This window comes from Platalea leucorodia (assembly GCF_965183815.1).
Source record: "Platalea leucorodia genome assembly, chromosome: 7".
NCBI lineage: Eukaryota > Metazoa > Chordata > Aves > Pelecaniformes > Threskiornithidae > Platalea > Platalea leucorodia.
Window position 1 is genome coordinate 5,056,461 of NC_138829.1, and position 22,111 is coordinate 5,078,571.

The 22,111-nt window shown below is 44.4% G+C and overlaps 1 protein-coding gene across 7 annotated transcripts in view; it reads left to right on the top strand.

Annotated features, from left to right (window-relative positions):
• The window catches only part of KTN1 (kinectin 1), a gene marked incomplete at its 5' end in the record, with an annotated part of 55,032 nt that overhangs the window by 19,284 nt on the left and 13,637 nt on the right, over nt 1-22,111 (top strand). For 4 of the 7 annotated variants that reach the window (XM_082317017.1, XM_082317021.1, XM_082317020.1 and 1 more), the window contains 22 exons: nt 1,188-1,225; nt 1,833-1,923; nt 2,244-2,312; nt 3,718-3,755; nt 3,872-3,962; nt 6,280-6,348; nt 7,700-7,734; nt 7,870-7,960; nt 8,880-8,948; nt 9,834-9,871; nt 10,561-10,651; nt 10,815-10,883; nt 12,442-12,479; nt 13,152-13,242; nt 13,356-13,433; nt 14,343-14,380; nt 15,414-15,504; nt 15,608-15,676; nt 16,108-16,145; nt 17,095-17,185; nt 19,235-19,321; nt 21,170-21,259. In XM_082317017.1, coding sequence (XP_082173143.1) covers nt 1,188-1,225; nt 1,833-1,923; nt 2,244-2,312; nt 3,718-3,755; nt 3,872-3,962; nt 6,280-6,348; nt 7,700-7,734; nt 7,870-7,960; nt 8,880-8,948; nt 9,834-9,871; nt 10,561-10,651; nt 10,815-10,883; nt 12,442-12,479; nt 13,152-13,242; nt 13,356-13,433; nt 14,343-14,380; nt 15,414-15,504; nt 15,608-15,676; nt 16,108-16,145; nt 17,095-17,185; nt 19,235-19,321; nt 21,170-21,259 — 1,500 coding nt within the window. The remainder of the gene's footprint in view (nt 1-1,187; nt 1,226-1,832; nt 1,924-2,243; nt 2,313-3,717; nt 3,756-3,871; nt 3,963-6,279; nt 6,349-7,699; nt 7,735-7,869; nt 7,961-8,879; nt 8,949-9,833; nt 9,872-10,560; nt 10,652-10,814; nt 10,884-12,441; nt 12,480-13,151; nt 13,243-13,355; nt 13,434-14,342; nt 14,381-15,413; nt 15,505-15,607; nt 15,677-16,107; nt 16,146-17,094; nt 17,186-19,234; nt 19,322-21,169; nt 21,260-22,111) is intronic. The other 3 variants (XM_082317022.1, XM_082317018.1, XM_082317019.1) reach the window with 3 other exon arrangements.

A 22,111-nucleotide genomic window follows, 5' to 3' on the forward strand; every position in this document is an offset into this window, starting at 1 on the left:
GGAGACTGTTCCTATGCAGTTGGGTGCTGTGTTCTTTTAATCATGGATGTGCTTGATGTAGTTTGATTAAATTCAACATCAGACTGAAAATGTGTCATCTGGCTTTGTTTGAAGAGCTTGGTGCTTCAACCCTTTGGGTGGGGAGAGTAGCAAAGGAAGAGGCACTCTGGATTTATTTTATATTCATGACCTACTCCTCTTATCCCAGCCCTTTAAAAGGGCTTTGGAAACAAATCCGTAGGGGAATTTTAGTTTTTTGCTCTGGGTTACACAAGGAGGCTGTTGAAAGGAGGTGTGTGCTTTCCCCATGGAGCCCTACTGGCCATGAAAATGCATGGCCATCTTTCCACCGTGGACAGTGGGTGTGAAAATAGCACTTTGGGGAAGCGAGGTTGGACTGGATAGGGTTGATGAAACTGCTTTGGTCATGAAGGAGACCCTCTGGGACTGGAACTACTTGTTCCCTTTCATTTTTTTTTTTTCTTCCCTCTGATGCTGTTCTCCATGGTATGATCCAGATAAGGCAGTATAGGAATTGCTGTAGGGTCCCATGGGCACAGGCTCTGCGAGATCCAGGATTTTGGAGGAGGGTAAGGCTGGATAAGGAGAACCATGCATCTGAAGCACAAATGAACATGGAAGTTCTGCCACAGCTGCTGCCAAACTGGATGTGGAACAGTCCGCAGAGGTCCCTCGATGTCTTGATAACCAGTATGATGGGCCTCTCCTTCCCTGTTGGGGGCGACCACATAGGAACAGGCTTTTCCCAAGGGGAAAAAATGCCACTTGCTGGTTTTATGCTGCCATTTCTGTTCTTAACATGAGTCCTGATGCACTGTGTGGGGTTTTCTTTCAATTCAAGTGGTTTGTCAGCAGAATGTCCTGTAAAGCACTTAGTCCTTGGGAGAAAAGTGCTGGTGATCCCTGTGGCTTGTTTGAATCTGGTGAAGGGCAGATAAGATGGTTCATTTTTTCCCTTCGTGTTACCTTAGGCCAAAGGGAAAGGGGCATTAGTATGTGCTGGTATTTCTTCAGTGTTCCTTAGCCAGGAAATAGTTGGAATCATCCTGTGCCAGTTTAAAATAACTAGACAAATCCTGCAAATGCTATTCCTGGCTCACTGTAGATGATGATTCTTTGACTTGCTTTAATTTCAGCTGTTTTTTTTTTTTTTTTTCTTTTTGCAGACCTCAGCTTCAGTCCTGGCAGAAGAACTGCAGAAAGTGTGAGCGTTCGTTTCCTCTGGTATTTGGGAGGCGTTAGTGGCTTTTAATGCGTGCCACCGTTCCTCCGCGCACGTGCAATGTGTACGGGAGGGACTGGTGAAGGAAACGTTGCTGTCTATGCTTTTAACTTCTCGCTGTGAGATTGACTTGGGAGCTGGGAAACCGCTTCCTGCGGATTTCCCTTCCGTGTCTGGCCTCAGGTTTGGAGTCTGTTGTATGTGGCTCTATACGCTACACGGAAAGCGGTGTCTCCTCTCTTGTTTACAGCTGCCTCTGTGCAGGGATCAGTGCAATGTGCAGGAATGTGCATGACCATGAGAACTGTTAATATTTGGGCTGTATGGCTGTGCCAGGAGATTTCTTCCTTTGGGAGACGGGATAGTTGTGTTTCAGAGCTAGAGAATGTCCCATAAATTTTTGGCAAGCAAACGGTATTTAAAACGGATGGAAAAGCTTTTGGACCCAAAGCGTACTGTCAGCAAGATTTAGAGTAGGAGCTGGACTTCAGGGCCAGCATGTATCTTGTGTTTAGCCTGATGCTTTGTGTACTACTTTCATCCAAGACCTTTTAGTACTGATAATGTCATCGTTTCTCATTTTGTGCAGGATTGCGGAAAAGGACAAACAGATAAAGCAGATGGAGGACTCATTAGGCAATGAACATGCCAACTTAACCAGCAAGGAGGAAGAGCTCAAGGTATAATAAAAGCATGTGTAAATGCCAGCTGGTACGGGGAGAGGCTCATTGGCTGTGCATACAAAATGAAGCCCACAAGGCTGCTGCCTTTGGGCCTAGAACCAGCTCTTTCAGCTACAGGTCTGCTGATTTTGCTCTTCTAGGCAAGGCCAATGCTTGGTGCTGGGAAGCAGTTGATAAGAAAGCTTGGGGTTTTTCCTTGCTATTACCTCTAGACTCCTTCAAAAAATGACCTGAAATACTTTGCACTGGAGAGTGAACTTAACTGAAATACTGTCTCTATGCAAAGTGCAAATTATTTCTTTTTCTCCTTCCTTCAGGTCTTACAGAATATGAACCTATCCCTGAAATCAGAAGTACAGAAGTTACAGGCTCTGACAAATGAACAGGTAAAATAATTGTTTCATTAAATATCTAATTTTACTCTCTTCCCACTACCTATTCTGGCATAAATGCAAATGCGGATCCGTTGGCGTTAAGGATCCGTTGGCGTTAAGGATCCGTTGGCGTTAAGGATCCGTTGGCGTTAAGGATCCGTTGGCGTTAAGGATCCGTTGGCGTTAAGGATCCGTTGGCGTTAAGGATCCGTTGGCGTTAAGGATCCGTTGGCGTTAAGGATCCGTTGGCGTTAAGGATCCGTTGGCGTTAAGGATCCGTTGGCGTTAAGGATCCGTTGGCGTTAAGGATCCGTTGGCGTTAAGGATCCGTTGGCGTTAAGGATCCGTTGGCGTTAAGGATCCGTTGGCGTTAAGGATCCGTTGGCGTTAAGGATCCGTTGGCGTTAAGGATCCGTTGGCGTTAAGGATCCGTTGGCGTTAAGGATCCGTTGGCGTTAAGGATCCGTTGGCGTTAAGGATCCGTTGGCGTTAAGGATCCGTTGGCGTTAAGGATCCGTTGGCGTTAAGGATCCGTTGGCGTTAAGGATCCGTTGGCGTTAAGGATCCGTTGGCGTTAAGGATCCGTTGGCGTTAAGGATCCGTTGGCGTTAAGGATCCGTTGGCGTTAAGGATCCGTTGGCGTTAAGGATCCGTTGGCGTTAAGGATCCGTTGGCGTTAAGGATCCGTTGGCGTTAAGGATCCGTTGGCGTTAAGGATCCGTTGGCGTTAAGGATCCGTTGGCGTTAAGGATCCGTTGGCGTTAAGGATCCGTTGGCGTTAAGGATGTTAAAGGTGTGAGGCTACAGAGTCGGGCTAATACGTGATTCCCTGGAGTTCTTGCAGCTTGTGGGAGGCCTACTTCTTGCCCTTCCTTCACCAGTGAAATCTGTTTCTTACTTGGCTATCCAAGTTGCTGAAGCAATTTGCTTGGTTGGTTTAGATTTGCAGGCATGCAGAGTGCAGGATGCTTCACAGGAGTGAACACAACTGTGCTCAAATACGCAGTCCTGGCGTTTGCATGCCAGGGTCATAAGCACCCCTCTAAAAAACCCCAAAGCACACAAACCCCCCCCGCCTCAACAGAGATCTTTTTAGAACAAAACACAATGTTTTCCCTCTGTTTCTGTTATGTGGCCTGTCGTTACAGAGGTAGAAGTGCAGTGTTTAATTAGAGATAATCCTAGCTGTCAAATGAATCTCTTTGAGATCTTCTTCCCTTTGCGTAATAGGATGCTTGCCTGGTAGATATTGGTGTTTTAAAAGTGCATGAAGACAAGCTTACCGCTTTCAGTCTTGCTGGTGAGTTGTGTGCTGAGAGGCCAAATGACTTGTTCCAGCTTTTTAATATTGTGGAATGAAAGATTGATTGAATCATGTGATGTATCCTAAGTCTGTGTTAATCCTCTTTAAATCTAGGCTGCTGCTGCACATGAGCTGGAAAGGATGCAGAAAAGGTAAATAGCTCTGGGATTGATAAACAATGTTTGTCAGTCTTTTATGTTCTTTTGAATCGATGCTTTTTGTAAGACTTGGATGAGGAAATGTATTTAACTGTTCTGCTGTGTCTCAGCATTCACATCAAAGATGACAAAATAAGAACTCTTGAAGATCAGCTTCGAGAGGAACTTGCTCAGATTTCAAACACAAAAGAAGAATGCAAGGTAAGGTACAGAATAGCTGTTCTTGTGCTTATTTACAGTAAGTTTTCCAGGCTTTGGAGGTTGTGGAGCAGTTCATGCAATTGAATGTTGATTTGCAAAATAAAACTGACTTTCGGCTGTTAAGGTAAATTACAGTATTCTGTTTGCAAGGCAAGAGCGATGTGGGATGTCACAGTAGTAGCAACAGACTGCAGCAGAGTAAGAGGTGGGGTAACACAAGTTAAATGTGGTGTTTGCAGTTGCGAAGTGAGGTCTTTGAAATTTGGAAGAGGAGGTTGTTCAGTAAAAGCTATTGCAGTTTCTCTGCGTTCCACCTTCTAATGTGACTTCCAAGGCCTTGGTGTGAGCCTTTGTAGCTTGGGTTATCGTGCTGTCAGGTTTTTTCTTTTTTTTGTTGTCAAAGTAGGTGTAAAAATGCTTATTTTTCTCCTGCCATCTTCCAAATTGTTTCTCATAAGGCCGCAGCTAAATTGCGGAAGCTTTTAGTGCTGACATCTGGGGTGTGCACAGCAGAGCTGATGCTTGTTTCTAGATGGTGCATGCAGAGAGCAACTTAACTCCTCCTTGCCCTCTGCCACTGTAAGCTTGTTCTTCTGACCTCTAACTGTTAGAAATAGACCTGCTTCTTGAGAAAGGTGATGACTCCATCGTTTTAACTCCTTTAAAGCCCCTCTTGGGTAGTGCTGCTTTCCTGATGCTTCTGGTGAAAGGTGACTCAGTCTGAATCTCATAATGTCAAGTTGGTAGGTTTGCTGGTGAGGAGCAGAGCAGGCGGGTAGCAGCAGAGGCAGCATGGCTTGTGTAGGGGCAGCTGTGCCTCGTGAGTCTCCTGGAGCTCTTCGAAGGTGTTAGCAAGCAGGTAGTACACCTGGATCACGTATTAAAGTGGCACTTTGAAAGTGTTTTGGTGAGAGACCCTTGCAAAGCCCCGTTAGTTTCTCTAAGCTGTCAGAGTAAGAGGGAAGAAGCTTGCTCAATTAATACAGTGAGAAACAAAGTACAACTTTAGATAGTTGATATTCTTAATGAAGCTATCAACTGAATTTTCAGTGATGCGTGTGCTGGGTAACGGGTGCATAAACGATCTGGAAAGGGGTGGCGGGCTTGAGTAAGTTGTTGACTTTCAAGTGACAGTCTCAGGGCTTTCAGGGTGGTGGAACATGGTAGCTGAAATGGTGAAAATGAATACAAGGAGGAGTAATCTGCACTTCCTTAGTGTGGTGGTTTCTGTATAACTGTTACCCAGCAAAAAGGCTTTAGAGGTGTTGTGGGTGGTTATGTGCTGAAATCAACTCCGTGCTAAGTAATGGCAGAAATCAGCTGGAGGCAATCCTAGCAGTTCTTGGGAAGTGAATAGGGAACTGAACGCAGATCGTCATGTGGAAATTCACAGCGTGCTCTCGGCACTGATATTATGTGCCCTACTGGTCTCTTCTTCCTCCTGTCTTTGATGCCAAACATAAGCCAGACCAGCTCTGCACTAAGTGCTTCCACCTGAGGAAGCGCTCCTTTTTTCCCATGCACATGAAAGAGAGAAAAACCAGGTTCAAAACAGAGGAATTCTTTTAATGTTCACCATTGCTGTCCCTTCTTGCTTGTGTTGTCCCTGTAAGGCTTTGGGTCTGAAGCATAGGTCATGTGTCTTCCTTTTTACTTTTGTAAAGCACCTAGCAATTCTTTAAAAAGACTTTGTAAAACAAAAAGCAGTAATAGAGGAGGATTTTAAAACATATATGAGGAATCCAGACAGGCAGCCTGTCTGTTAAGGGCTGCTGTGGGAACGCTGAAGGGAAGGCAAGGTCCACAGTATGGCTGTTTGTCTTCCCGATGCGCCTCTGTCCAGCCTGCCGTCGGACCAAAGCGCTGGGAGCTGTGCAGACCTCTCTGCTGCTGGATTGCTGGCTCCTTGCTGTGCATCCTCAGCGTAAAGGCAGCTGAAGAGAACTAGAGAGGTGATCCGAGACCATTTGCTTCACCAGATGAGTGTTTTTTAAGAGGCAGCTATCAAATCTTGACATGATGCTGTTACTGCTTTAGGAGGAAAATGCAGTTTCTCTTGCCTCTCACACTTGGTACTGTCTGATCCTCTGCCAGGCAATAAAGATGGTAACAGCTGAATTTCTCATGGGAACATAAGGACAAAAGTATTAATACAGAAAAGCAAGAAAGAAGGGGAAGGGATCTTTGTAGTTTTGTAGCTTCCAAAGAACTCACTGTAACGACTTCTGTGCTATTTAATTACCTCATTGCCAAAATAAAAATGCTGTTGTTAGGGTTTGCAGTTCTGAACTGATAGAATGTTTAAATTTCCTTCCAGGTTCTCAAGGATCAAAACACAGCTCTGCAAGCTGAAGTTCAGAAGCTGCAGACTCTCCTGTCTGAGCAGGTATAGCCAGCGTTCGCTGAGGTTGTATCAAATATCTTCTGTTCTTTTTAAATTCAGTATTTTTTTTTTCTTAAGCTGGCCCTAGGCTGAGCTGGTTGGTGTCAAAGCCTGTTGCTTTTTAGGTATTTTTCTCTTCTATGGAGGGTTCAAGTAAGGCAGTTGTGGCTGCCTTCTAGACCTAGTCAAGAGTGTGCAAACGAAATGTTGGGCTTCTCCCCCTGCCCCCGAGGAATGCTAGCTTAACCCAAGCAAAAACTTATTTCTGCAACCCCTCTGGTTTTAATGGGAATTTTCTGGAATTAAAAAAAAAAAAAAATCCCATGAGCAACCAGCCCTTCCAGGGGAGAGGGCTCTTACTGGCCTGTGGGGAGACCAGAGTAAGATCTTTGCTCTACTTGTTTTCTTCCATCCTGGAATGAATTCTCAAACCAGTAGTAACCAAAGAACAGACTCATGGAATGGAAAAACTATTTACATCACGATGTCTTTTCGTCCCTCCTCTTCTGTATGTTTGCCCATGGCACACTGGCTGCAGCCCGTCGGACTGGTACTCACGCAGGATGCTGCAGGTTCAAAGCCGTTGTGTCGCTCAGCCCCGTCTCCTTTGCGAGTGTTGCCTGGCAGAGCTCTTGTGAACATCCCTGACTTTGTACCATTGTGGAATGAGAAAACTTCCTGAAACACTGGAAAAAAGACTTGCAGGACAGGAAACTTATTTCCTCTTCTGCACTGGTGTCTGCTAGCCAGCAGCTCCCTGTCTGGAGCGGCTCCCTGTCTTCTGGCGGAGAACCAGATTTGCAGCCTTATTCCCCTGGGTCTGGCTGATTTGGTGTCCTGTCTGAAATAGTGGGGCTGATTTTTCTTGGTAGCTGGCTTACGTTTCTCCTGTGGTCAATGTGGTGGTGTTGTGAAATCATAAATGCTCTGCTGAGTGAGCTTCAAGCGGAGCTTGTGGTTTTGATAAACGCTCAAAAGAGGCAGATTTTTCAGGTACTGAGCTGGCTGCTGTGGGTTAAATACCGCACAGTGCTTGATACGCTTGATGCTCCCTAGGATCACTGGGATCCTGTGTCCCACAGCATCTTGTCGCCAGAACTCCTGTAGTCCATCAGTGTAAAATCACCAAGGCATTTGGGCTGGATCTGTACCTCCCCTGAAAGACTGGCTTCTTTCCAGCATCAATATTAGACACACATGCCATGAGGACATTCTGCCCCTATTTTATTTTCCCTTCTGGATTAGTGTGGTAACTAAGGTTCTGGTTAAGTTGATGCTCTCCAGTTACTTTTGTTTTTAAAATCCCAAACCATTATTGATCCAATTGATGATCACCCTATTGTGTTTTTTATAGGCAAACAAAGACTTGTTAGAGCAGATGGAAAGAAGGTAAGAAACTTTTTTTTCTTTGGAATCAGAGGCTAAAATAAACATCCAGTTTTGCTGGCAGCAGGGTTACTGTTGATAGCTAAACTGCTGTCAAAGGCTAACACTTTTTCCTAATAACCACTTCTGATTTCTCAGCATGAGAGAGCGGGATGATAAACTCAAGACAGTTGAAGAGCTGCTTGAGGCAGGACTCATACAGGTGGCTAATAAAGAGGAGGAGCTGAAGGTAAAATCTCTCATATTATCTTTTTATGGGGAAGTAGAGATTAAGTGTTCTTGTGCAAAGTGTATGTTTGAGTGCTCATAGAGCAGTCTGAGATCATTCCCTTTGAATAGGAAAAGCATCTTGTGAAGACAAGGTTAAAACCCTTTTGGTGAGATAGACTAAGCGTGAGCATTGATGGTGCACAGTAAGTGCTTCTCTCCACTTAGTCTAAGCAGATTTTGCTAGGTTGTTTACCTGGTGTCTTTTGGAATAAAGTGAATACATTGAATACATCTCCAGAGCTGTATGTTTGGCCTACTCCGCGACAAATCTCCTTTTAGGAAGGGGGGTTTTGTAAAAACTTGGCAGTACGGGGTGCTTGCATCTCATTGCCTAGTTGGTAATCTGAAGGGTTAAATGGATCATAAACCTGTGACACTTCTGGGGTGATGCTAAAGGTACTTCTTTCCTGTTCTGTTTATAAAGAAGCTAATGACGAGAAATCTGGAAAGCCAGCACAAAAATTCCTATCTGTTTTCAGCTGGGTTTTGCTGGAAAGCTGTGTCCTGTCTACCTGGACATAGCCAAGACAATCCTCGCTTTCTTAATGTCCCTAAATTCCAGGTGCGTTGCTGACACCCCTGTACTGGGGAGGGCTTGCGCACTTGCAAACTGTCAGGTTGCTACACAGCCAGAGATGTGAGCCCATCACCTTGATGTTTCCCTGGACTCCAGCTTCCTATAGACTGAAGTCCACTCTGAGTTGTCTGTAATGAATAATTAGTCCATTGAGTACTTTGGCTCCAGCTGCTGCAGAGGGGGGTCTCTTTCAGACTTCCGAAGTTTTTCACTTTTTCTAAAAGAAAGTACTTTTCAGTCAAGCTTAACACTTTTTCCCCAACAAATGAGTCTTTCATTATCTGTGTGTCTGCTTTCAAAGGCACTGCGAACAGAAAATTCATCCTTGAGAAAAGAACTTCAAAGTCTGCAAATTCAGCAATCAGAGCAGGTAGTACTTTTCATCTAAAACTTTTATTACACCTAAACTAAATCTAAAAGAATCTTGCTGTGGTTGCAAAAGTCAATGGAAAAAGGTGAAGACGTCTTTGAAGGCGGTTGGCAAAGCATCCTGTTTTCTTTCAGCGTTGTTCTGGAAGCTGATACTTCTGTCAAATACGTCCTTTGTATAAGCGTCAAACGCGGCAGATGTAAAGGTCCCAATTCAACGGTGGTTCTGGGTTGGTTTGAATTTGCCACGTGCTGAAATGGCTGTGGGTTGCCTTTTCTCAAGAAGCCTAGTGCAGCAAGCACGGCTGGTAGGAAACTCGTGCTGCATCAGCTTCGTTATGCATGTTTGAGCTTTCTGATGTTAATCCACACTTGTGCAGGTCTGGCTTAGCCCCCTTCTGTTTATGTCTCTGTTCAGTGGCACAGTCACAGTGTTACTGTTTTTGCTGCGCACCCGGTGCCGATCGGGAAGTGCCTTTCCTTGACATCCAGTTCTGCTTGGACAGTTCAGGAGAGCACTTAGTTTCTAGACAATTATTTATGGGAGAGGAGAAGCGCAATAACTGTGGAGAGGTGTGCAGTAGTGCCAGTATGAAGAGGTTAGCTGATCAGGTGCTGGTCCTGAACCTCAGCCTCTCCTGGTAAAGACGGTGTGGGTTTGCTTTTGTTTTCCTGGAACTTGCAGCAGGCTTGGCATTATTGGTTTGCCAGGAACTGGAGACCAACAGCTAATTTTCTCAGGAGCAGCCAGGTAGATAAAATTGTTAGGCTGCTACATAGTTTACCCAGTGCCAGAGAGCTCAAGCTCTCTACTCCTTACCCCTTAACACTTGCAGATTGTTTTGCTCTCTTCTGTTTTTCTAAGTTGAAGCTCTGTTTTGAACAGGTTTCCTTCCAATCACTGGTGGAAGAACTCCAGAAAGTGTAAGTTACTGCACAAATTCCATTTCCGATTGTTACTTCTGTCTGTCCTTATTCCAGGCCTACAAGTGTTTTGCTTCCCTGAAATGATTTGCTTCTAACTGGGTGAAGTGTGTGTGTGTGGCAGGAAGCATTATCACTTTGGAAACACATCAAGTCAGATCAATACCTTTTGAAAATCCAGTTGCTTCTCTGCTAAGCAATTAACTTCATAAGCCTAACTTTGACTAGATGAGGGATTGCACTGAGTTGTCAGCTAATTGTTTTTCTTTAGTAGGTGCTCTAAAAGGAGTGACCTTGTTTGCTCTGTGTGTGTGTATTTGAAGTTGATAAATACTTTGCTGGAATGTCCAGTGAAGGCTGAAGTTATGTGTCATTCCAGGGACCATCGATACCTTAATTTCCATTTTTAGACGGTAATAGTACCTATTTAGCATGTGAACTACTGGTTATATATATCCAGCTTGTTCTGCATTATTCCCACTCTTATTCCTCCTATTTGTTTCTTCTGCTTGTTCTATCTGGATTCGGGATTGCAGTGGGAGATGGCACCTGCAATAGTGGGAGGTCCCACTGGGGATCCCAGAGGCTGGCGATGTGATGCGATAGCAGAACCAAAGCTTGTGTATTTGCTCGAGTAGCGCATTTGTTCGGCCAGCTGATGATGCTCTTCTTCTTCTGCTCTTCTTAAGGATCCACGAGAAGGATGGAAAAATAAAATCGGTCGAAGAACTCCTACAAGCTGAAATCCTGAAGGTAGCAAGCAAGGAGAAGACTGTTCAGGTATCTCTCTACAATACCTACCTTCCTTTCTGTGTCTATGCCACTGACTATCATTTATTTGTTACTGCATGGCGTTCTAGAGTGATGATGAATTTGTAGCATCCATTTTTGTGTCGTTTTTGTGTTTCCATTGTCCAATCCTGTCTGTTTTGTCATTGAAAAGGCTTTGACACAGGAAATAGAGGCTCTGAAAGAAGAAGTAGGAAATTCCCAGCTTGAGATGGAAAAACAGGTAAAATAACTTAGTGCCAGAAGTGTGAAACAGCCTTGCCTTGGATGCACTGCTCACTCATTTCTGTTCTAGCGTGGTTTTTTCACTGGTGAATGTCATTGGGTAAGGGAACTTTTTAATGGTAGAGCTATACTATTCTTGGATATAAAGCTGTAAATGTGTAGCATAACTACTGCTGTCCTTCAGAAACCACATTTCTCTGGATGCCCGAGCATTTTGGATTTTTAGTATGAAATTTGGCCAGAATTGCTATAACTTAAAGCATTGTAGCATTAGCTCTGGCTGGGCATATTGCATACTGTCCCTTCAGTAAACACAAAACCTTGGGACATCCTTTGAGGCTGGCACCTCGGAAATCTCAAGTGCTGAAGGTGCTTCTTTTGTTGGCCTTTCTGTGTTGCTAGAACAATACTACTGGCCCAAATAGTATTTGGTTTCCAGGTAAACCTAAGACTGTTTTCTTCCCAGTGTCCAAAGAAAGCCTGTATTGCTAGAATCAGTTTTACTCTAGCTATCAGGAATGCAGAAATGGAGGAGTATTGGCTTTTTTGGCATGCTTGCTGTCTAGCATCCAAAACAACGGGAACCCACGTTTCCTTAGGGAGCCCATTCTGCAGGCAGCTTAATCCATCGTGCTGTCAGGAAGTTTGCTTGCTTGTTTGTGTGGGGTGTATGGGTTGTTTTTTTTGGTCTGCACTTTTTTCAGTCTTTCTAGCTACATTCCAACATGTCACCCTCTTTTCTTCTTTCCTTAGCATTAAAGTTTTGTCCTTTTTAGGCAAAGCTTCACAGAATATATTTCGGTCTTGGGCTTTTCCTCCAAAGCAAATTCCCAGGAACTGGAGGAATTATTTGTGTGTTTTTTTCCTTCCCCGGAACTGACACAGAGCCGAGAACAAAATGCAGTTTAGAGTTGCTGTCTCTAGAAAGTTGCATGTGAGGGATGCTTGCTCCAAAGGTGGTGTATATGCAGCTTTTGGTATCCTGCAAGCAGAATAGAGGTTTTTGGGAACGTCTGGAACTCCTGTAGTGTTGTGGTAGAGGACTAAGCAAGCTGTTTGGACAGCCAGTATCTACACAGGTAGCCACTGTCAGGCTTTTCTACAAAATTCAAAGGGAATATTCCCACTAAATCTTGTTTCTTCAATCCATGTTCAGCCTTAGAATGGGAATTTAACGGAGTGCTGGCATTACAGAGAGCATCTAAAAAGCACTTGCTGTGCAAAGGTCTAAATGCCCAGGGATGATCTCTCTGACTTGAGCTGCAGTTGCCAGTGAGATGGTTGTCATCGGTGTCTGCTTCTTCCTTCTGTCTCTCGTGGCAGAAGGCTGCTCCGGTGGGCCTGCTTGTGTTCCCATTTGCACTATTTTCTTTTCTGCTCTGGAAGTCAAATTTTAAATGTGGAGAAAGTAAATAGTGGAGACACATGACTGTAACAAACAGTGCCTATTTTAGTAATGTCTAATGGCTTTTTTCCCATATTTCTCCCTAAAGCAGTTTATAGCATTTATGTGTCTTCCGTGTGCATTGAACTGAAGTACTTACTCTTTTCTTTAGGTGTCGATTACATCACAAGTCAAAGAACTTCAGACTCTGTAAGTACAGTTGTTAACACGGCTGACCTGCCCCGTGCACCTCTTGCTTCCTCACTCCAGCGTATTTTAAGTTAAAATGTTCTTGCCCGGTGTCTGCGCTTTGCATGCAGTGAGCCAGGCTGTTAACACTGGTCTTGGTAGACGTGTGTCCTTCCTAAATACCTGGTCCTGTCTGCGACAGCAAACCGGGTGAAGTGCTGCATGGCTTCATGAGCCCCAGTGAGCCTACAAGGGGTTAAATTCAAGTCAGGATGAAGGGACATAGGCAAGGTACTATGGCAGACTTACTTTGGCAATATCTGTGCTGTAGCTGGGTGTGTAAGTGAGAATTGAGTCACCATGGTCATCAGTCCCTTGTGTCCTCAACTGGGGAGGAGGGAAGGAAGTATTTTAAGATGAGGAGAGCACATGTATTTGAAATCCCTGCAATATATGTCAGTGCAGAATTTGTCTGCTTTCACTTAATGAGTGGTACCATTGATCAAGGGCATCTCTTGCTAACCCAGACTGAAGTGGAAGTGTTCACACATTGATTTTTAGCAGATGAATTGTGTTTGTGCCTTTGATCACATAGACTGCTTTTGTTATGTGCTGCAAAGCATAGAATGTCTTTTTTTTCATATGGATAAAAGAGCAAAGGTTTATGCTGTGTGTCTGTGTTTAATGGTACAGGTTGAAGGGGAAGGAAAAGCAGGTGAAAACCATGGAGGCCTTATTGGAAGAGAAGGAGAAGGAGATTGTTAAGAAAGGAGAATGGCTTCAGGTAAGCTTCCTTGGTATTCTAAAGGGAAATAAACTCTGCTGCAATATTTCTGGTTGTGGAAAAGGTACATTTACATTTGTAAACTTGCCTTTTTTTTTTTCTCCCCCCCAAAGGGTCAGAAAGATACAATTGCACAATTAACCAGTAAAGTTCAGGATTTAGAACAACAGAACCTGCAACAGCTCCAACAGGTATGGCCTGCAGAGTGGATGTGGTTTGGGAGTGCTGCTCGGTTGAAATGGAAGATGTTGGTTTTGTCCTCTACCCCTCGCAGAGGGTTTGCATTGGCTTCAACCTACAGAGCTGTTTTAAATCCTGCTTGACGAAACTGGTAGTCTACAGTGCAGAGAGCCCACTAGTTAACTGTGTTCATCCAAAACAGGTTTTACATGGATAACAAGTTCTGAGAGCTTTTCTTTAACCTGGATGATAACTATGCATAACGAGTAGCTTTGGTGTCTGAAAACTTTGAAGCTCATAGACAAGAATCGTAGCTGTGTCGTAGGTACCTCCTTTCCATTCTCAAGTAGCGTCTCTGTAGGGCCATGGTCATGGAGGAACTCCTGCTGTAACTGAACATAGCAGCTCCTCTTGAAGTGGTCAGGCTTTTCTCTGATTCCTTCCTGCCTTTACCTGTTGCAGAAGTTGCAACTAGCTGGAGTATTTTGGCTTTTGATTTCCTGCACTGGACTTGAACAGGCAACTGGGCATCCTTGAAGCCAGGTGTTACTTAATGGAAGAATTTTTCCACTAAGGTGGTATTTCAAGCTCAGTTTGGATTTTTGTCGATGATAAATGGGAGAAACTGAGTTGCGCTCTTATTTTGGGTGAATGTCTGGACAGGCCTTTATCCCAGGGGAAAGGTGGAATGGAGAGAAATTGGCTGGTGTGAAGTTAGGGATGCTTGGTGTAAGCAGTGCTTCTGAAATCCATTATGCGTGCAGGTATTCCTGGAGCAATGTCTGATGCAAAATTTCTGGTATTTCTTTGGCAAGTATCTTGCAAGCTGTGTGGTGCCCCTCCTCATGCAAAGAGTTGCTGTTAATTCGAAAGCTTTACTGTGCCATCAAAATCAAGTTGGGAATTGCTTTGTTTTTCAGGTACCTGCTGCATCCCAAGTCCAGGACTTGGAGAGCCTGTGAGTATGCTTAGTAGCAGTTTCTTAAGCCCCTGCTGATAATGTGCATTCAGTGCTGGCGTTTATCTTAAATTGGAATGTATGAATTGGTTTCAAGAATTTTATGGGCTTTGCTAAAATAAGCTGTTAGTGCCGATGGACGCACACGGGCCAGCGTGTCTGCTGCCGTGTATAACAGCAAGCGTCTGGCGTCCCTGCCTGGCGTGCCGAAGTGGTAGTGCTCATACGCTTTGCGAAAGTGAATGATCGCCCAGGGCTCTACTAACTAGTGAAATTGCTGCTACTGCTTGTGTCTAGTGATAATTTCTCCTTCTGTTTAGCATGTTCAAAAGAGTGTGGATTTAAGTGCCTGTGGCTGAGTCGGTAGAAGCAATGAACAGATACAGTTTGCCATTTTCAGTCTGAGATGCAATAGCCAATTCTCCAGCTCCTGTTTTATGGAGAAATGCTGCCAGACTTTCCTCTGTTTTGACTCTGCTTTGTCTGGCTGCTCGAAGTCAGAGGAAAGTTGTACGAGACCGTGCCAAAAAGGGCTCTGTCTTCAATGTAATGTGCTGCCCTCCCAGCAGGGCTCCTGTATCGCCAGTACTGGTACCTAAGGCAGCCTCACCACTGGGAGACTGTCCCTGGCACCTTCGGAGCCAGCTGGCTTGCAGGCTTTGCTCAGGTGATCAATTGCTTCTCTCCCACTTGGGCTCTGAATGCTGTTGAGATCAGCTATGACTAAATGCCTTTGCTGATTGACATGTGAAATGATTAGCTTGCTTCAGGCCAGTTCTTAGCAGGTAAGCGTTTGCAATACATGTTGTTGCAGCTGGCATGTATTTTTGTTAGCTGTCTTGGTTTGGAGCCATAGTGCAATAGTTTTTTCTCCATGTGTGTGTGCTCTCCATTTGGCTGATTATGATACATAACATAGAAAATACATTTATCTTCTGCTGCTAAAAGCTGTCCCAGCTAGAGTGTCTGTCCCTTTATAGCATAAATTCTGTCTTTAACCCTTTTTTTCTTACTTTCTAAACTATCTCTGCAGGTTGAAAGGGGAAGAAGAACAAATGAAGAAGTTGAAAGCTGTAGTGGAAGAAAAAGAGAGAGAAATTGCAAGCCAAGTAAAACAGTTGCAGGTAAAGTTTTGATAGAAGTGTCTTGTGTTGTAAGGAGTGTAGGTATTGTGAGTGTGTATCTATGTGTATACATGCGTATATATTGCCTCTTTTCTTTCAACAGGATGTGCGAAAGGAAAATGAATCTTTTAAAGTTCAAATTCAAGAATTAAAGCAGGAGAATTGCAAACAGGTACGGCTTCCAATTGCAGTGTTATGGAGTGAAGTCAGAGGGGGTGGTGGTAGCAGCTTGGGTTGATGGCACGGAAAACCAGTAGTTGTACTGGCCATGCAAATCCAGGGACAGCTTCAGGGTTGGATTGCACTAAGCCAGCTTTTCTGGCTGTTGCATATCTGTTCCTACTTCCCTTTATCGTGTGAGTTTGCAGCCTTGCGTTCTTTCTTATGCCTGCTGTGTTCTTGTCTGGCTTTCCACCCCTGTCTTTACACGCTGCATCACAGCCAGGGTTCTTCTGGCCAAAGGAGGCTGGACAGGACTCCCTCGAAGGCCACGAGTGCAGCTGCTTAGCGGTGCAGCGACGCCTGGTTAATAAGGCAGATCACGCCCTCTGCATCACTCTCTGCTGGTGATCTGCTCCTAATGAGTTTCTGATCTGTTTGTAGGCATCTCTGGCTGTCCAAAGTGAGGAGCTTCTGCAAGTGTGAGTACTGCCAAAAGTTGAATGCAGTAGATAAGCGCTTCATTTCACTTATTGCTCAGGAAATTTAAAAGATGAAATACATGCCAAATGTACAATATCAGTGTGTGAGAAGTGGCCAGTAAAAAAAAAAAAAAACAAACACTTTACTGTCTAATAAAAGTCGAACATAGAGATTCTGCTCACACTAATAATCCTCAGCTGCAGTCTTCTGCAGACAGCGCTTGCAGTATGTCGTGCCCATAATGTAAGCAAGCCATGATTGATTTAATTTTAAATGCATGCCAGCTCAGCTCTATGTCTGAAGACTTAAATGTTGGTATTTCAAGCACAAATGACAGGCTTTTTTCTCGGAACTTCAGCTTAGTAGAGGGTGGTTGTTCGTATTATAAAATCATCTGGTAGAAATCTTTTCCCAGGGAAAGTCTCGGGGTAAAAGTGTGGTATAACGTAGAGCTGAAGTGCACTGAAGAACTATGTGGAAGCTAAGGCCATGCCGGCTTATACTGTGCTACAGAAATTGCCGTTGTCATGCATTTTTGGCTGGCTGAATTATTTTTCTTTTAAGTTAAATGACTTATAAATTGTGGTCTAGATGCTTGAAAAAGAATGCTCTTATCCAGCAGGCAGTGCCTGTTTTGTGGCGCTGTACTAGCGTGGGCTGGCTGACTTATCCTCGTCTAATGCGCTGCCTTTCTGTGGCCTTATAAATGCGCGCAGATGCCTGTTGTAGGCAAACAACAGCTTTACAATGGGCTTTGCTCTGGCAGCCTGTGGTTCACGGAGCGGTAGGAAGCAAGCCGTACTGCCAAGTCAGTGAGAGCAGCTTTTCAAAGAGAGCGTGTTGCTGGCAGGGGAGAGGAAAGCTAGTGTATATGAAAGGGTGTCAGTGCTTCACTTGAAATTTCTTAAATGTCTCCTGACTTGTTTATGATTCTTTTTGCTACTTCAGGGTTGCAGGGAAAGAGAAGGAAATCGCCAGTCTCCAAAATGAGCTCGCCTCTCAGAGAAATGCTTTTGAGCAACAGAGGAAAAAGAACAACGTAAGGAAATTCTTCCCCCACTCCCCCCCCAAAAAAAACCCCAAAGAACAACCAAACCTGTGTGCACAGCACTCCTCAATGCCTAGGGCATCGTGCTAAGAAAATGTTTCCGACAGTTGTCGGCCGAATTGTGTCCCCTGGACACTCCTCTCCTCTTTTCTTGACTAAGCATACCTTTACTGCTCCAAGTTTCATCAGCTCTTTGACAAGTTGCCGATGTGATGAGAGGGAGGACGTGCTGGGGGACACATCCCGTAGCAAGTTCTCAGACTTGGATTCAAGCCTTGTTTGCCCTGTTCAGAAACACGTCCTTTGCCAAAGGAAGAAGAGGGGGTTTGGGGAGGGAGGGTGGGAGGATGAAAGGGGCCATGCTCTGACTGAGTTATGGTCCTTGTGTGCGGACATGGGAGGAGGCATTACCTTCAGGGGACTTGGATCTCGCTCTTCACGTTCCTGAGAGTGCCTAATCCTGATCTTTGAAGGAGGTGAAGGACAGTGAGCCTTCCTTTACGGCAGCCGCTGATGGTGCAGTATGGGTTGTTTGTGGGTGGAAGTGAAGATTGTATCTTCTGTCACAGAGCTGTGAAGTTACCTCATTGTAATACATTACCTGTGCAGGGCAAGAGAATGGCGTCTTATATGGAAGAAAGTTGTTAAAATACAGGGTTTTTAACTCGCTTATCTCTCCTTGATAGCCTATAAAGGATATTGCCTGAATACTGTGCAATAAGTTTTATTGCTTAAAAGTGGGACAACATAAGGAAAGATGCACAAGGAAAATAATGAGAACGTGAGCTTTTGAGCAAGTAATGTCGCTAAGAGCTGAAACAAAGTAGAGGGAAAGTGGCTGGGTATTCTCGGAAGGCAGATGAGTCGGAAAGGTAGAACGTAAGTGTGCCTGTTCCCTGGGGATTTGTAAATTCTGCCCTTCGTGGTGCAGGCAGAAATCTGGCTACTGCTAAGGGCAGACCATGCCCATAGGTCCCAGCTTTCCACGTTGCAATTTTATCCAATCTTGGTTTTATGTCCTGTGAAACAGCCCTTAAGATAGCGGGCAAATGGAAGTGGTAAAGTAAACTGAGTAGGTACGTGCTAGGATTTGGATGCCGCTTTGCGTGGTGAATGAAAAAAAATACAGCCTTTCAAAAATAGCCCTTTGCTAAAGCAGATTGCTCTGAGGGTTGGGAAAAAAAAAACCCAATCTAAACCCCAAGCACCGTAACCTCCTCCCTGCAAGGCCCACCATCCTTCTAGATAAGAGCTGCGAGGCTCTTTTTATAAGAGCTCTCAGCCTCCTAACTGAGCTTGCATGTTGACATCTTGTGGAGTACACGTTTGATGACCTCGCCAAGAAAGATGCAGGAGCGCAGCACGGCACGGTGGTGTTCCCATGCGGATCTGGGGTGTGCTTGCCACTGGTGAAATCCCAAAGCCTCCCAGGAGGGCACTGGTGAGCAAACCAGTTTTCTTTGGGCACAGTGGCGAGAGCTGCGTGGGTAAATGCTGCGAACCAAGGCCCTGAGCTTTGTGTTTCTAAAATCAGCCCTGGCGCAGTAGGTTTGGGCTGAGGCATAAGGATCTACGCAGCTAGATCTGGTTGCAAGATCAGGGGCATAAATGTGTACACCTCCATGTATACTGGGGTCCATGCTGGGTTCTGCAACGCGACATGCCTAACACTCTGTTGTGTAATCTGTGGTTTGGTGTCTGTGTTCCTCACTACTTTTGAAAACTTCCCTCTTTCTTCTTACAAGTGCAGTCAAAGTGTGAGGTCGCTGTAGCGATACGCTCTGCAGTAACACTTGGATCAGTTTTGGACATGGGGGCAGGTTGGGCAGAAATTGGCATTTTTATTTCCCCCCCTTTCATTCAAACTCTTTGAACATTGTGGTTTGCTAGTATATGTCATCTTACCCAGCAAAATCATCTTGCAGTAACCAGCATTTAAATGCAAATGGTGGAATGTAATGCAAAATATATCTCTGAAGTAAAAGCGGAAACAGTTTGAATATTGGCTGAACTGAAATCATTCTTTCTAAAAATGATTAGGACCTTCGGGAGAAAAACTGGAAAGCAATGGAAGCATTGGCATCAACTGAAAAAATGCTGCAGGACAAAGTGAACAAGACTGCCAAGGTTGTAATGTTAACTGCTAGAAACGATGCGTTAAGCTAGAAGCAGATCTGCAGCTGGTTTTTTAAATGAAATGGAGGCATTTAACTTTTACTGCAATTTAAATATAGTCTGTTCTGAGTGATCATTCATATACTCTCACCTCTGCTTCTTCCTGTTGTCTTTAGGTTTCTTTTTTTATCCTTAATTTGTGGGCATGTGATTTTTTATTTCTGTTTGCGTAATTGTTAGAGCTGTTGTGAATCTTTTTTTTTTTTTTCTTTGTGGGGAGCTCTAGAGTAAAAACTGTGCTGGTGAGCAACCTGCTTTCATCTACTGGGCTTTTGCTGTGCTTGAATAAATTTATTGGACCCGTGAAGAACTAGGGCTAAATTATTATTTAAAAACCTGGGAACTTCTCAGGAAAATGGTGTCACCGCAGCTGCGAATTTTCTCCTTGAAAGCATATGAAGCTCGACAGGTCCTGTCGGAGCCAGTGTTCAAAATGATACGGGGCGTGAATTGCTCTGAAAGGAGCTTGCATTTGCTATGAGCCTGATGTGGTGTTAATTGTCACCATGCGGATTTCAAAAAAAGCATCAAAATAACTTGAAAACCACAAGTCAGGTAGCTAGAAGCAGAGAAGCTCTGATTTGGGGTTGCGCGTCTGTGTTTTGGAGAAGTCTCTGCTCTTTGCTCGGCCCCGCGTTCAGAGAAGTTGTGTACCTGCTTTTGCTGTGTGCTAACGCTTGCCTGCTTTCTCTTGCAGTCGGAAGACTTCATCAAACAGCCATTTGCCACTTCTCGGTGGTTCCTAAATTGCTGAAACCTAACACACTTAGCACAACTTCACAACCTAATGTCTCCTGTCTGTTTCTGTCTCTGAATCTCAACCTACTAATGCCACCGATCTCTTGCAGCAGAGGAACGCAGAGCAGCAAGGCGCAGTAACACTGATGTCAAAGAAAAAAACCGAACCCCAATATTAGCGAAGGATTTTTGCTGAAAGCTGCCTTCTGCGCAGGAGTTCAGGCTTTCTGCATTTAAACTTGTACGGGAGCCCGAGTGTCGTATGGCTAAATTAAAGCAATCTGCCACAAGCACAGCAAGCAAATGTCCTGTGGTTGGTCTGCTCTTAATGTTAAATAAATGGAGGAGGACCGATGGATCTGTGGTGCCCCTTGGCTCTGTGTATTTATATTTGCAGACCAATGACAAGGAAAACCTGGAGATTGTCACACAGCTCTAATAATTATTTCCCATTGCATCCAAGCTTGGGGAAGGAGGATGTAAGGGTATCCCTCTTAAAAGTAATTAAAAGTAATATTTAGAAGGTATAGTCTTGCTTTCTTGGCCTGGTTCAAATGTGCATTAACACAAAGTTTCCTTTTGACTTTAATTATCTGGTTTTGATGTGGTGATGTTAATTTATGGAGATTTTTCCCCACCTAAAATCGTTTAAAATAAGTATGGATTTCTAAAAAAATTGTTGATTGATCAAACTTCTCGGTTTTGAGATCGCTCCACTTGAGTGGCAGGGTTGGTGTGATCTGTGGATGCAGTTACTCAGCACAGTGTAGTTTGTGTTGTGAACAAGCGAATGATGGTGTAATTTCTGTACGAACAGGCTAGATTGGAGGAGAACTTAATGAAAATAAAAGCTTAAAAGCATGAACAAATGTGAAGGCCAAATTCTGAAGCAATTCAGTGTCAATTTTTGAAGCAATTTACTGGCAATTTTAGAGACTATAGAGCCTTTCTCACTTAAAAAACGATTTTCTGGGTTAAGTAGGTTACTCTGGGTGTAGAAGAGGCTATTGCCAGGAGTGGAGCGTGTTGCCCAATTTCACGTAAGCCTTTCTCTTGGTTTAGGAGAAGCAGCAGCACTTGGAAGCTGCCGAAGTGGAGACACGTGAGCTACTCCAGAAGCTGTTCCCTAAAGTCTCTCTTCCTTCTAACATGGTAAGAGAAGAAGGGGCTTTTCCTACCGTACTGCTGGGGGCTGGGGAGCTCCGGTCCTGCTGTGCTGGGCAGTCCGGAGCGCTTCCCCACCGTCCCCTCTGCCCCAAGGTTTTTGCAGTAGGACGTGAGTGTCTTTTGCTGGCAATACCTGTACTTGCCGGCAGCAAAGAGGCAAAGCTGCAGCTGGTTACTTCAAGAGAAGTGTTAAAACAAAACAAAACAAAAGTTAATGTTATCTTGTGTGTGTTTTGTGTGTGTTTTTTTTTTTTTTTTTACTGCCCCAACATCTGATTCATCTGCCTGTGTTATCTTGTGTTTAACCGAGACAGTAAATTTTCAGGGGCAGATAAGGTCTGCTGCGTGTTTGCTCACTCTGGCACGATGGGGATTCATATCTTCCCCAGCGGCTGTGCAGATAAGGGCTGGCCCCCCTTTCCAGAGAGGCTGCGCTGCCTCGGTGCCACTTAATACAGTTCAGAAGGGTTTGTTTTGTTCACAAAGTTCCTTTGAAAACCACCGATTTCCAATTTTATATCCTTGGTGGCTTTCAGCTGTTTGCGAGGGAAGTGCCCTGGGTTCGTATGGTTTCAGTTGTGTGGATGATGTGAAGACGGGCTGGGAAAATGGGATCTGCGTTCATTTGTAACATCTAGAGGCTTTGAATATTCATATTTAAAATTATTTTCAAATGCGCTAAAGTTAGCCTCCTGATGAACCAGAAATAGTCTTTAAAAAGACTGTTTCTGTAAGGTTACAAAACAGCCTTCCTGGTGAGGTCCCTAGAATTACATAGCAAGCGTCTGCTTTAACTGCTCAGGAATTTCGGAAAAGATTCCCTTAAGTCTTAATACT